This window comes from Callospermophilus lateralis, chromosome 7, assembly GCF_048772815.1.
Source record: "Callospermophilus lateralis isolate mCalLat2 chromosome 7, mCalLat2.hap1, whole genome shotgun sequence".
Lineage (NCBI taxonomy): Eukaryota > Metazoa > Chordata > Mammalia > Rodentia > Sciuridae > Callospermophilus > Callospermophilus lateralis.
Window position 1 is genome coordinate 103863316 of NC_135311.1, and position 14307 is coordinate 103877622.

At 36.4% G+C, this 14307-nt stretch overlaps 1 protein-coding gene across 1 annotated transcript in view; it reads right to left on the reverse strand.

The window, feature by feature from the left end:
• The window catches only part of Zfyve9 (zinc finger FYVE-type containing 9), a 193515-nt gene that overhangs the window by 11994 nt on the left and 167214 nt on the right, over positions 1-14307 (reverse strand). Inside the window, exons 14-15 of the mRNA XM_076860361.2 lie at positions 4830-4980; positions 2441-2521 (exon numbers count right to left, since the gene is read on the reverse strand). Of these exons, the coding sequence (XP_076716476.2) occupies positions 2441-2521; positions 4830-4980 (232 nt within the window). The remainder of the gene's footprint in view (positions 1-2440; positions 2522-4829; positions 4981-14307) is intronic.

Below are 14307 nucleotides of genomic sequence, written 5' to 3' on the forward strand. Positions count from 1 at the left end.
TTCACTGACATACAATCTTGTCAGCTGTGATAATTTCTACAGAGCCTTAATAAAATTTTACAAATAAGCAGCCAATTTCTCTAGTGAAACACAGTGAAATGTAAGACCCAAGAAACCAAACCAGGGACATAAACACATGACACATAACTTTGTGTGTGTGGTGGGGGATGGATGGAAATCAAACCCAGGTGTACTTTACCACTGAGCTACAATCACAAGGACTTCTTATTTTATTTTTAGACAGGGTTCTGCTAGGTTGCCAGAGTCTGGCCTCGAACTTGCAATCTTCCTGCCTCCCAAGTGGCTGAATTACAAATGTGTGCCACCATGCCTGGTTAACACATGCCTTTCAAAAACACTGTTTTGCATTTGTAAGAATCTGTTTTCAGTTCAATTTATCCTTTAAGCAACACTTAAGTGATATATATATGGTTCTGAGGATTTTTACGTTATTTTTTTAATCACTTTATAAAAAAACAAACAAAAAAACCCCCACAAATTTAACAATAGCCTAGATAGGTATTAATTAGTCACTTTAGACAAAATGAGATTTGGTCTAGACTTCTTAACAACTTTCTTTTCGAGATGGAGTCTCACTATGTTGCCCAAGCTAGTCCTGAGCACCTAGGCTCAAGTAATCTTTCTGCATCAACCTTCAAAATAGCTGAGACTACAGGTATGTGCTCAGCTACTTAACAGTTTCCTAATAGCATGCTCTTGCTTGATAGTCAAGAGTTTTGAATTTTTGTTGTAAAATACTATTATACTTTGAGTTTCACTATTTTATTAAATTTACCAAAAAAAAAAAAAAAAAGATCAAAGCCACTATCTACAAATCTATATAAGATTATCTAATTAGCACACTGGTATTCAGCCCTCAGAAAGGACTGCTTTCAGAAAGGGCCTTGCTCACTACTGTGGAAACTGAAACTTATCCTCATGTGGCCAATGATTTTCCAACACTAGCTGCATCTTCTATTTGATGTGTTTTTCTACAATGCTACCTTTCCATTCCCCATCAAGAAGTGGAGTCTAATTCCTCTCCTTTCTTCCAAAACTAGATGGTCAAAGGGATACTATGTGACTTTTTAGACTGGATCACAAAGAGCAGTGCAACTTCTTCTACCTTGTTGCTGGCTTACTCATGCTTGGAGTCCTGAACCACCACCTAAGAAGCCCAATATCTCAAGATTGACAGGCTGTGCTAAGGAGTACATGTGAAAGTACTCCAGTGATGATTCATAGTCTTTTGCTGTTGTTGTTGATGGACCTTTATTTTATTTATTTGTATACGGTGCTGAGCATCGAACCCAGTGCCTTACACATGCAAGGCAAGAATTCTACCACTAAGCTACAACCCCAGCACTGACTCCTAGTGTTTAAATCATCCCAAGTAGGACCCAGATGTGTGTGTAAACAAACCTTCAGAGAACACTAGGCTCACTGACAATAAATAACCCTTACCTTTAGGTCAACCCTACTGAGATCACCAAACAGGGTCAAAGTGTCCCTGAACTGTCAAGATTCATCATCTAGAGCAAACAACAAGCATGATAAAATGGCTATTTTAAGCCATTAAGTTTTGGAATAATTTGTAATGCAACAAGACTAACCAGATCAAAATAAAGAATCAACAAAGATAATAAAAAATGTGTTGATTAGTTTTTCATTTAATTAACTTTTATCAGGATATGGGTCATATTAATTATAGCAACCCCATAGCAAGCACATCTCTTTCTGTATCCTGAATGATGATCACAGCATTATCTCTCTCTCTCTCTTTTTTTTTTTTTTGTGGGGGCGGGGGTTACCAGGGATTGAACTCAGGGGCACTCAACCACTGAGCCACATCCCCAGCCTTATTCTGAATTTTATTTAGAGACAAGAACTCACTGAGTTGCTTAGCACCTCATTTTTGCTGCGGCTGGCTTTGAACTCCTGATCCTCCTGCCTCAGCCTCCAAAACAATTGGGATTTTACAGCTGTGCACCACTGTGTCAGTAATCACAGCATTCTTATAGGTAGGAGGGAGTGAACTTCATCTCTACATATAGAGCTGTGCACCACTGTGTCAGTAATCACAGCATTCTTATAGGTAGGAGGGAGTGAACTTCATCTACATATTTGCATATGTGCATATATCTGAACTCTAGCTACATCCCCTTGGATACCTTATCCCAGAGCTAGGAAAGGTCATCTCTTATTTTTTTATGTCCCATGGAAACTGTCCCATGGTATCTGTACCACTTATTCCCTTCTCTGGAGAATTAAGCACTCTCATGACAATTTTAATTTGCTGAAGAGTGAGGTGCCACAGAAGAAATAATAGGAACCAGACATCTAAAGCAGAAATATTAATGCTTCTTGTAATGTTTCTTGCTGTTTAGTTGTATAATTAGGTCTGAACCAAAGCACATGCAGTGAATAATTCGTTCTTTACCTTCCACGATACTGGACTTGGCGAGGTATCCTGAAGAGGATTTCAGAGCGCCACTGAACACAAAGAAACTGGCACCAGTCACTAGAATAGCAATAGAAATAGTTTAGTGACAACATACCTCAGAGATGGAGGAGTTGGGAACAATAATGAAATATTTGGAAATTGGGAATTTCGAACATCATATAAAAAATAAAAAACACTGTATCTATATACCACAGTATATAGTCAATAATTTCTTTTTTTAAAATTTTTTTTAGTTGTTAACAGACTTTTATTTATTTATATGTGATGCCAAGAACCAAACTCAGTGCCTCACACATGCTAGGCAAGTGTGCCACCGCTAAGCCACAGCCCTAACCCCAAAATTTCTTTAATATGTTTTGTGAAACAATTCTCTAGTGGGCATATAGTAGGTAACTGACTTCAATGTATTTTTAAACTAGTTGTTCACTAAAGGCATAAAAGGCATTTAGCACAAGTATATTCAAATAATATATCCAAAATAGAGTAGGTGATAAGTCTATAATGTAGCTAATAGTTCTCATGCTTATGACTGCTTTGGGAAAGAAATTTAAAAATAAGATCCTTCATTTAAAATAAGATCCTGTTTTGCTCTTCCTCAAATCAAGAATCAAAAGAATATTACTACAAATAAATCTTAATGGTCAAGTCCAGGGGTTAGCAAATTATAGCCTACGTGATCTGTAGTCTAGTTTTATAAATAAACTTTTATTGGAACACAGCCATGTCCATCATTTGCATATTGTCTAAGGGAATTTTTAGACACCAGAATCACACCTGAGTAATTAGTGACAAAGACTGCAGGCCTAAAGTACTAATCATTTTGCCCTGCACATAAAAAAGTTTGTGGCCCCTAGTGTAATCCAATGATTTCCAAATTTTTTTCGATTAAATATATATTGAAGATGAAGATATGGTACAAAATATATTTTCCAAGAAGAGTTACTTAAAAAAAAAAACATTTAAAAGACAAACTCCAACTACTAGTATTTCTTTATAAAAGAAAAGATATGCAATTATATTTAGCTTTAGGAAAGCTTCACTATACTATCCGTCTTAAACTGGACTAGGATAAGCCAACTTCCTACCCATTGGCCTACAGTATCTCTACAGATGGTCATCCAGCCTTTGTCAAAAGTGTTTGGGAGCCCACGATAGCACAGGTGATCCATTCTACTTTTGGACAGATTCTCAAGGTAATAGATTGTTATCTCAAATTGAACCCAAATCTGCCTCAAATCTGGTTTTTCACCCGATTCTGGTTAAGGTGTTTTGTATCTATAGAGAATAAGCTGAACCTTATTTTCACGTAATAAAATCTAAATAGAAGTAGCTATTTTTCCATCTTCTTCCAATGTACTCTTTTCCAGATCAAACACTAATACTTTATTTAAGAAGTCTTCCTTTGAGGGCTGGAGATGTAGCTCAATGGTAGGGTACATGCCTACTATGCATAAGGCTCTGGGTTCAATCTCGTAACACTGCCAAAAGGAAAAAAAAAAAGTCATTTTCTATCTAGATGCAAATTTCTCACAGGTCTTAAATCATCCTCTGAATGCTACCAAGTTTTATCAATATAATTATAATTTCACAAAATATAGTTTTGGGAGATACCCTGAAGAAAAAGTCTGTGGTCAAATAAATGTGGGAAGAAATATACACTGTCTTCCTTTTGAAAAATTAGCTTGTTAAAAGATCAGAAAAAGATCTGTGTTAAGGAAACCTGTTTATGAAGTTGTTTAACACAGGGTTTCTCAGATTTTTATTTATTAAAGAAAGACTTTCATTTATTTATGTGAATATTTTTTTAAACCACAGAAAACACTTTGGATAATACTACCTTGAGCAAAGTTTCTCAAATTTAAATATATAATTTAATCACTCAGGGATCTAGCTAAAATTCTGGTTAGCAGATTTATCTGCTTCATAGATTTCTCATTTCTAACAATCTCCTAAGTAATGAGACCACATTCTAAGTAGCACTGAAACTAGGAAGATTCCTCCAGAATCCTGCCAACCTATTAATTAATTGCATATATTCATCTAACAAGTTCCAAATAGACCTGAGCACAATCTCACCAAAGGGCCTAGACTCACCTTCAAATACCAGTGATGGCACAAGCAATATCATGACGCAGTACTTCTAAAATGTTTCCTTCAATAACAGAGACCTCATTTCCAAGACTCTTTGAGTCTGACTACATGGGAGTCAACATAATTCTAGAGAACATGGACATTCCTGGAAAAGCTCATTAGTTAGTTTATGGTCACTCATCTAGAAAGTGTGTGTAATGGAAATGAGATAGCCAATGTTCCAAGTTCAGAATAACCTTCCATTATTAAAATCTAAACTAGCTCAAACACTTACCTTTCCTGGGCTGATTGTGAATACTGATAGCCTGGGTCTGATAGTTTCCATCATCATTCTGTACACACACAAGGTGAGAGTCTGCCTTTTCATTGAAGCAGGCACCTCCTGCCAGCACATGCTCATTGGACTTGTTCATAGCTTTCATCATCTGCAATTGAAGAAGAGGGTTAACCTTATTCTCCCAAGAATGGACACTTTTCTCTGACATGGTATAATTCCACATTCTTAAAGACAAAAATAACATCAAATATTACTTATTAAACTGACAAAGGAGCTACCAAATAATGAAAACAAAGTGAAAAAACATAGTTACCATTAGTAAAAACAAAAACAAACAAAACCCCCCGTGTACATATAAAAATTCCCTATAGTTTATGTGATTCATAATATAACCTATGAACATAACATTTTGCAATCATTTTTTCTCCTTTTACTGTTACACTGAATTCAAGTAATGAAAATTAGTTTAACTAATTGCAATGGTTTCTCCTATTCACTGAATTCTTTGAGGATATATACTCTGAAATTCTAAGTCCAAAAGAATGTTCCATATTTAAGTGCATCTGCCTTCCTTATCAGTATCAAATGTGTGAGGCTTTCCCCCACAAGGTTATGAAATTCTACAACTTAAAGTTCGAGATCTTCAATGAAATAAGCTATCAATATTTTGTCTTGTTCTTATCAAATGATTTAAGATGCGTGCAGTGGTGTATACCTGTATCTTTTTTTTTTAACTTTAAAAAAAAATACCTTTATTTTATTATTTTTATGTAGTGCTGAGGATCGAACCCAGAGCTTCACATGTGCCAGGTGAGCGCTCTACTGCTGAGCCACAACCCCAGCCCCCACATCTGAATCTTAAGCAATTTGGGCAGGTGACACCAGAGGATCAAGTTTGAGGTCAACCTGGTCAACTGAGTAAGACTGTCTAGACGGTTGTGGTGGCACACACCTGTAATGCCAGTAGCTTGGGAGGTTGAGACAGGAGAATCATGAGTTCAAAGCCATCCTAAGTAAAAGCGAGGCACTAAGCAACTCAGGGAGACCCTGTCTCTAAATAAAATACAAAATAAGGCTTGGGATGTGGCTCAGTAGTTCAATTCCCCTAAGTTCAATACATAGTACCCGCACACACACCAAAAAAAGAGACTATGATATTTTTTAAAGGGGAGTGTGTTGGGGATATAGCTCAGTGGTATAGGGTCCCTGGGTTCAGAAAGTGTGTGTAATGGAACAATGGGGAAAAAAAGAGAAATATTTAAGATAATTCTGCATCTAATTTGGAAAAGGCTAATGGGCCATTTTTGTGTCTAATAAACAAATCTGAACTTACCTTGATGTTAAAACTCTGGCCTCCTGCTAAGTTAATGATAATATATTTGTTTTTATTTCTCATTTTTTCCTGCATGTCATCACATTTAGAGATCTAATTTTTTAATATGGCTTCAATCCTTTGAATGTCTAATCTGAAACCTTCTTTGTTCTACTCCTCTATTTGTCCTATGCTCTAAATTACAATACCATATCACCCCATTCCTCCCATCCAACTACCAATCTGTATACATTCTCAATGCTTTTATCTATTCTGAATATTACATATAAATGAACCATGCTATATGTGACCATTGTGTTTAGGTTCTTTCACTTAATATAAGTTTTCCAGACTCATCCACATTATAGCATGTATCAGTACTTACTCATTTTTATGGTTGAAAAATATTTCATTGTAGGTGTAATTGTACAATTTGTCTATCCATTCATTTTTAAATTTGTTTATTTGTTATTTTTAGTGATATATAGTAGTAGAATATATTTTGACATATTGTACATACATGGGACTATAACTTCTTCTTGTGGTTGTACTTGATGTGCAGTTACATTGGTCATGTATTCATATACGAATATAGGAAAGTTATGTCCAATTCATTCTACTGTCTTTCCTATTCTAATTTCACTTCACATGACAGTCTCCAGTTCCATCCATTTACCATCAAATGCCATCATATCTTTCTTCTTTATGGCTGAGTAATATTCTATTTTGTATATATACCACATTTTCTCTATTCATTCATTTGTTGAAGGGTACCTAGGTGGGTTCCATAGCTTACCTATTGTGAATTGAGCTACTATAAATATTGACGTGGCCCTGTTGATGGGCATTTTAAAAGTCATTTCCACTTTGACTATTATTACTATGAACATGTGTATAAATGCATTGGTTTGAGTACCTTCTTTTCAATTTCTTTTTCCAGTGCTAGGTATTTAATCCAGGACTTCACATAATGCTAGACAAGAGATCTATCACCAAGCTATATATATCTCCAGCCCTTTGTTTTCAGTTCTTTGGGGTATATACTTGGGAGTAGAACTACAAGGACATATGAGAATTCTGTTTAATTTTTTGAAAAGCTGTCAAACTTTCATGTACTTGTTGATTGATTGTATGTCCTCCTCTGAGAAGTGTCTGTTCAGGTCCTTGGCCCATTTGTTGATTGGATCATTTGTTTTCTTATTGTTTAATTTTTTGAGTTCTTTGTATACTCTGGATATTAGGGCTCTATCTGAAGTGTGAGGAGTAAAAATTTGTTCCCAGAATGTAGGCTCCCTATTTACCTCTCTTATTGTTTCTCTTGCTGAGAAAAAACTTTTTAGTTTGAGTAAGTCCCATTTGTTTATTCTTGTTATTAACTCTTGGGCTATGGGCGTCCTATTAAGGAATTTGGAGCCCAACCCCACAATATGTAGATCGGAGCCAACTTTTTCTTCTATCAGACGCAGAGTCTCTGATTTGATATCAAACTCCTTGATCCATTTTGAGTTAACTTTTGTGCATGGCGAGAGGAGGGGATTCAGTTTCATTTTGTTGCATATGGATTCCCAGTTTTCCCAGCACCATTTGTTGAAGATGCTATCCTTCCTCCATTGCATGCTTTTAGCCCCTTTATCAAATATAAGATAGTTGTAACTTTGTGGATTAGTCTCTGTGTCCTCTATTCTGTACCATTGGTCCACCTGCCTGTTTTGGTACCAGTGCCATGCTGTTTTTGTTACTATTGCTCTGTAATATATTTTGAAATCCGGTATCACTATACCGCCTGATTCACACTTCCTGCTTAGAATTGCTTTTGCTATTCTGGGTCTTTTGTTTTTCCATATGAATTTCATGATTGCTTTATCTATTTCTACAAGAAATGCTGTTGGGATTTTAATTGGCATTGCATTAAACCTATAGAGAACTTTTGGTAATATCGCCATTTTGATGATGTTAGTTCTGCCTATGCATGAACAGGGTATATTTTTCCATCTTCTAAGATCTTCTTCTACTTCTCTTTTTAGGGTTCTGTAGTTTTCATTGTATAAATCTTTCACCTCTTTTGTTAGGTTGATTCCCAAGTATTTTATTTTTTTTGAGGATATTGTGAATGGAGTGTTTTTCCTCATTTCCGTTTCAGAAGTTTTGTCGCTGATATACAGAAATGCCTTTGATTTATGCGTGTTGATTTTATATCCTGACACTTTGCTGAATTCATTTATTAGTTCTAGTAGTTTTTTTGTAGATCCTTTTGGGTCTTCTAGGTATAGAATCATGTCATCCGCAAATAGTGATAATTTAAGTTCTTCTTTTCCTATTTTTATGCCTTTAATTTCTTTCGTCTGTCTAATTGCTCTGGCCAGTGTTTCGAGAACTATATTGAATAGAAGTGGTGATAGAGGGCATCCCTGTCTTGTTCCAGATTTTAGAGGGAATGCCTTCAATTTTTCTCCATTCAGAATGATGCTAGCCTGAGGCTTAGCATAGATAGCTTTTACAATGTCGAGGTAAGTTCCTGTTATCCCTAGTTTTTCTAATGTTTTGAACATAAAGGGATGCTGTACTTTGTCAAATGCTTTTTCTGCGTCTATCAAGATGATCATATGGTTCTTATCTTTAAGTCTATTGATGTGGTGAATAACATTTATTGATTTCCGTATATTGAACCAGCCTTGCATCCCAGGGATGAATCCTACTTGATCATGGTGCACAATTTTTTTGATGTGTTTTTGTATCCGATCCGCCAGAATTTTATTGAGGATTTTTGCATCTAGGTTCATTAGAGATATTGGTCTATAGTTTTCTTTCTTTGAGGTGTCTTTGTCTGGTTTCGGAATCAGGGTGATGTTGGCCTCATAGAATGAATTTGGAAGAGCTCCCTCTTTTTCTATTTCCTGAAATAACTTGAAAAGTATTGGTATTAATTCTTCTTTAAAGGTATTGTAAAACTCCACCGTACACCCATCCGGTCCTGGGCTTTTCTTGGTTGGTAGTCTTTTGATTGCTTCTTCTATTTCATCCATTGATATTGTTCTGATCAAATTGTGTGTATCCTCCTGACTCAGCCTGGGCAAATCATATGACTTAAGAAATTTATCAATGTCTTCACTATCTTCTATTTTATTGGAATATAGGTTTTCAAAATAATTTCTAATTGTCTTCTGTATTTCTGTAGCATCTGATGTGATATTGCCTTCTGCATCCCATATGTTAGTAATTTGAGTTCTCTCTCTTCTTCTCTTCGTTAGCATGGCTAAGGGTCTGTAGATCTTATTTATTTTTTCAAAGAACCAACTTTTAGTTTGTTAATTTTTCAATAGTTTCTTTTGTTTCAATTTCGTTGATTTCCGCTCTGATTTTAATTATTTCTTGCCTTCTGCTACATTTGCTGTTGTTTTGCTCTTCCTTTTCTAGAGCTTTGAGATGAAGTGTGAGATCATTTATTTGTTGGTTTTTTCTTTTTTTGAGGAATGACCTCTAGGCGATGAATTTCCCTCTTAAAACTGCTTTCATTGTGTCCCATAGATTCTGATATGTTGTGTCTGTATTTTCATTTATCTCTAAGAATTTTTTGATTTCCTCCTTTATATCTTCTGAAACCCATTGATCATTCAGTAACATATTGTTCATTTTCCATGTGATGTAGGATTTTTCCTTCCTTCTTTTATCATTGATTTCCAGTTTCATTCCATGTGATCAGATAAAATGCATGGTATTATCTCCACCCCTTTATATTTACTGAGTGTTGCCCTATGGCATAATATCAAAATCATGGAATTTGCAGGGAAATGGATGGCACTAGAGCAGATTATGCTAAGTGAAGCTAGCCAATCCCTAAAAAACAAATGCCAAATGTCTTCTTTGATATAATGAGAGCAACTAAGAACAGAGAAGGGAGGAAGAGCAGGAGGATAAGATTAACATTAAACAGAGAAATGAGGTGGGAGGGAAAGGGAGAGAAAAGGGAAATTGCATGGAAATGGAAGGAGACCCTCATTGTTAAACAAAATTACATATAAGAGGTTGTGAGGGGAATGGAAAAATAAACAAGGAGAGAAATGAATTCAGTAGATGGGGTAGAGAGAGAAGATGGGAGGGGAGGGGAGCGGGGATAGTTGAGGATAGGAAAGGTAGCAGAATACAACAGTCACTAATATGGCATTATGTAAAAATGTGGATGCGTAACCGATGTGATTCTGCAATCTGTATTTGGGGTAAAAATGGGAGTTCATAACCCAATTGAATCTAATGTATGAAATATAATATGTCAAGAGCTCTGTAATGTTTTGAACAACTAATAATAATAAAAGAAAGAAAGAAAAGCTGCCAAACTTCACAGTAGACCAATATTTTACATTTCTACCAGGAAAGTATCAGAGTTCCAATTTCTCCACATCCTTACAAACACTTTTTTTTTTGTGGTGCTGGGGATTGAACCCAAGGCCTTGTTGTGCATATTAGGCAAGCACTCTACCAACTGAGCCCTAGTGGAGCTGGGTGTGGTACCACATCTCTGTAATCTCAGCTACTTGGGAGGCTGAGGGCTGAGGCAGGAGGGCTGAAAGTTTGAGACTAGTCCCAGTAACTTAGTAAGATCCTGTTTTGAAAAAATAAATACATAAAAATGCCTGGGGCCAGGCACAGTGGCACACACCTGTAATCCAAGCAGCCTGAGAGGCTGAGGCAGAAGAATCACGAGTTCAAAGCCAGCCTTAGCAACTTAGCAAGGCCCTAAGCAACTTAGTGAGACCCTTTCTCTAAATAAAATACTAATAAGGGCTGAGGATATTGTTCAGTGGTTAAATATCCCGGTTTAATCCCCAGTACTAGGGGAAAAAAAATGTCTGGGGATGTAGGTCAGTGATAAAAGCATCTAGCTCAGCAATAAAGCATCTCTGAGTTTAATTCCCCATATTTGGGGGCGGGGGGATGGGGAAGAAAACACATTCAAAAAACAACCAAAAAAAAAAATCCTAGTGGACCATGCATCCTATCTGATCATAATGGAATGAAACTGGAAATGAACGATAAAAGAAGAAAGGAAAAATCCTATATCACTTGGAGAATAAACAATATGTTACTGAATGATCAATGGGTTACAGAAGACATCAAGGAGGAAATTAAAAAATTCTTAGAGATAAATGAAAACACAGACACAACATATCGGAATCTATGGGACACAATGAAAGCAGTTCTAAGAGGAAAATTCATTGCTTGGAGTTCATTCCTTAAAAAAAGAAAAAACCAACAAATAAATGATCTCACACTTCATCTCAAAACCCTAGAAAAAGAAGAGCAAAACAAAAATCCTAGTGGGTTTGAAATGTTTATCTCATTGTGATATCTTTTATCTTTGTGATACTGTGTCACTCTATCACTGAGCTACATCCCAGTTCTTTTATTTTTTATTTTGAGACAAAGATTTGCTAAGTTGTAAGACTGGCCTCAAACTTGCAATCCTCCTGAATTGGCCTCTCAAGTTAATGGGATTACAAGGCATGTGCTACCAGGTCTTGCTTATTATATATAACCTTTTAAAAAGTTTTAAAATTAGAGAGTGTTAATCCTTCAATTTTATTCTTGTTTTTTAAGAATATTTTTGAATTGAGGGTCCCTTGCAATTCAGATAAAATTTGGAGTACTGGTTTTTCCATTTCTGCAAAAAAGGCTGTCGACATTTTGATACGGTTTACACTTAATCTGTGGATAGCTTTCAGTGGTATCTTATCAATAATAAGTCTTACCCATTAACCCAGAAAAGTTTCCATTTATTTAAGTATCCTTCAATTTCTCTCAGTAATGCTTTATAGCTTTTAGAGTATATTTACTTGGGTATTTTATCAATATCAGTCTAAGTCATCACCATTTCCCAGCTTTCTTTATAACTTTCACAAAGTTAACACTTTAATTAATACTCTATCACCACAATAACTGACACTGATAGGCTGACATTTGTTAACATCACTATTCCAAAATACTTCTATCAGGATTTTTCAAAGGTTATTTTCAAATCATTCTTCTGCAAACAGTATGAGTCAGCCAGAAGATTTCTGCTTAACAAAGACAACTAAAGGACTAATTTAGGCTCTCATTTACAATTTACATTTGTACCACATGAATGAAACAGAGATGATTACATGTAGTAATTTTAAAGAAGGTTATGTCCATCGCTTCTTCCAATTGTGTCTACATTAAGCAGACTAAGAAACCTTTTCAATTCAGAGATTCTGAATAAATTAGCTGGTCTTGAAGGAAATCATTTTCCTGATTTTCAATTTCAAGCCCAACAAGGTAAACTTTATATTCCTTTGGAGTTGAATGAACAAATGTTCTTGCTCTTAAAATAACACTCATATACAAGAGGTTCCCAGATATCCAACAGACATTTCTAACCATAAAATAAACTTATACTTGTCACATAATGATATAAATACTTGACTATCAAATTTAGTTGTGGTATTTCTCCACTCTATTAATTCAAATTCTATAATATGTCTTTTATTTATTCCTATTTTTACCATAGTTCAAGGCCTAATGACTTTTTTTTCTGGACATTAAATTATACCTGGTTTTCCTATAGTCTCCATTAATTTTGACTCAGTCTACAAATATTTCCATACTTACAAAAGCACAGTTCTAATATGTAACATCTTCTCCACCTGGTCACAAGTTTCCTATGCTCTAGCCCCAAACCAGCTTTCTTTTTCTTCTTCTTCTTTTTTTTTTTTTTTCCTGTGTATGTGGGGGCGCGGGGGTACTAGGGATTGATCCCAGGGGTGTTTTCCCACTAAACCACATCCCCAACCCTTTTTATTTTTTTGAGACAGGGTCTCACTAAATTGCTGGCCTTGAACTTGTGATCCTCCTGCTTCAGCCTCCTGAGTCACTGGGATTAAGAGGCATGTACCATCATGCCTGGCTCAAACCAGCTTTTCTGTTTTGCTTCCTTTCCTTACTGTATCCTTATGTGCTCCTTCTATATGAACCTAGTTCACGATGCCTAATCATTTACCATGATTACGTCTTTGCGTTTACTATTATCGAGCCTCTCTTTTCTTCTCCCAAATCCAAGCACCTGAAACAGATGGCCCCGAAATTATGGCTTAGTAAAAATATCAATTCATTCAAGATGCTTTCTAAACCCCCCCATCAGACACTACTACAACCACTCCCTTAAATGCCATAGCATATTCTGCATATTTTTATATGCCATCATCTACATTCTGTCTTGGATAATAATAAGTAGCAAGGACTTGAGCCAGATTGCCTGTAATTGAATCCTGGCTTTGCTGATAACTAGCTAGCTGTGGGCCCTTGGGCAATTTACTTGGCATCTGTGTCCCAGTTTCCTCCTTTGTAAAATGGGATAATAAAAGTAACTATTTCAGTAACAAGGTTTTGCAAGATGGCAGAACAGAGGAGGTCACTTTCCTGGCTAATCCCTGGTATAAAACCAAGAAAGCAGACAGGCAGCTAACAAGGTGGGAGAAAAGGGTGCAGGGGCTTTACTGGGATGTAATACTGGACATTCAAAGCAAATCAGGGACTCAGGAGGTGGGATATAATAGAACAAGAAAGAAATCCCCAGTGCCACTGCTGGAAGCACTGGCCAAATTGGTTCCTATATGTGCTAAGTGGAGGGATAAGGGAATTAAAGGAACCCACACTTTTAGGAGGCCTGAGTCATGCCTGCAGCTGAGAGATCAGAAATAAAAGATAGTGCCTGACTAAAATGAAAGGTGTGCTGCACAATATCTTTCTGCAGGGAAAGAAGCCGAGTCTCTCCTGGCTGCCTGTGGAGGACACAGGAAGGAACCATTTTGTAGCTGTGGCGGACGGACAGCAGCTGAGGTAGTCGATTTCCTGGCAAACCCAAGTTTGGCCCAAAATACAGGCCTGGTAAGCCCACACTGCACAACATAGAGTGTGCCTAAGTGACCAGGAGAACATGAAACATGGGGAGGAGTTTGCACAGGAGAATAATGGTAATGGAAACCCATCAGGCTCCATCCTTCCCCCCACACACATCAGACCACTTGCAGGACCTGCTGGGAAAGATGCAACTTCCTGAAATTTGAAAGGGTGGGAGAGACTAAATTTGGAGATTGAATCCAAGAGACCAAAAAACGTGAGATCCAAAGGTAATGAAGGGGACTAGGAATT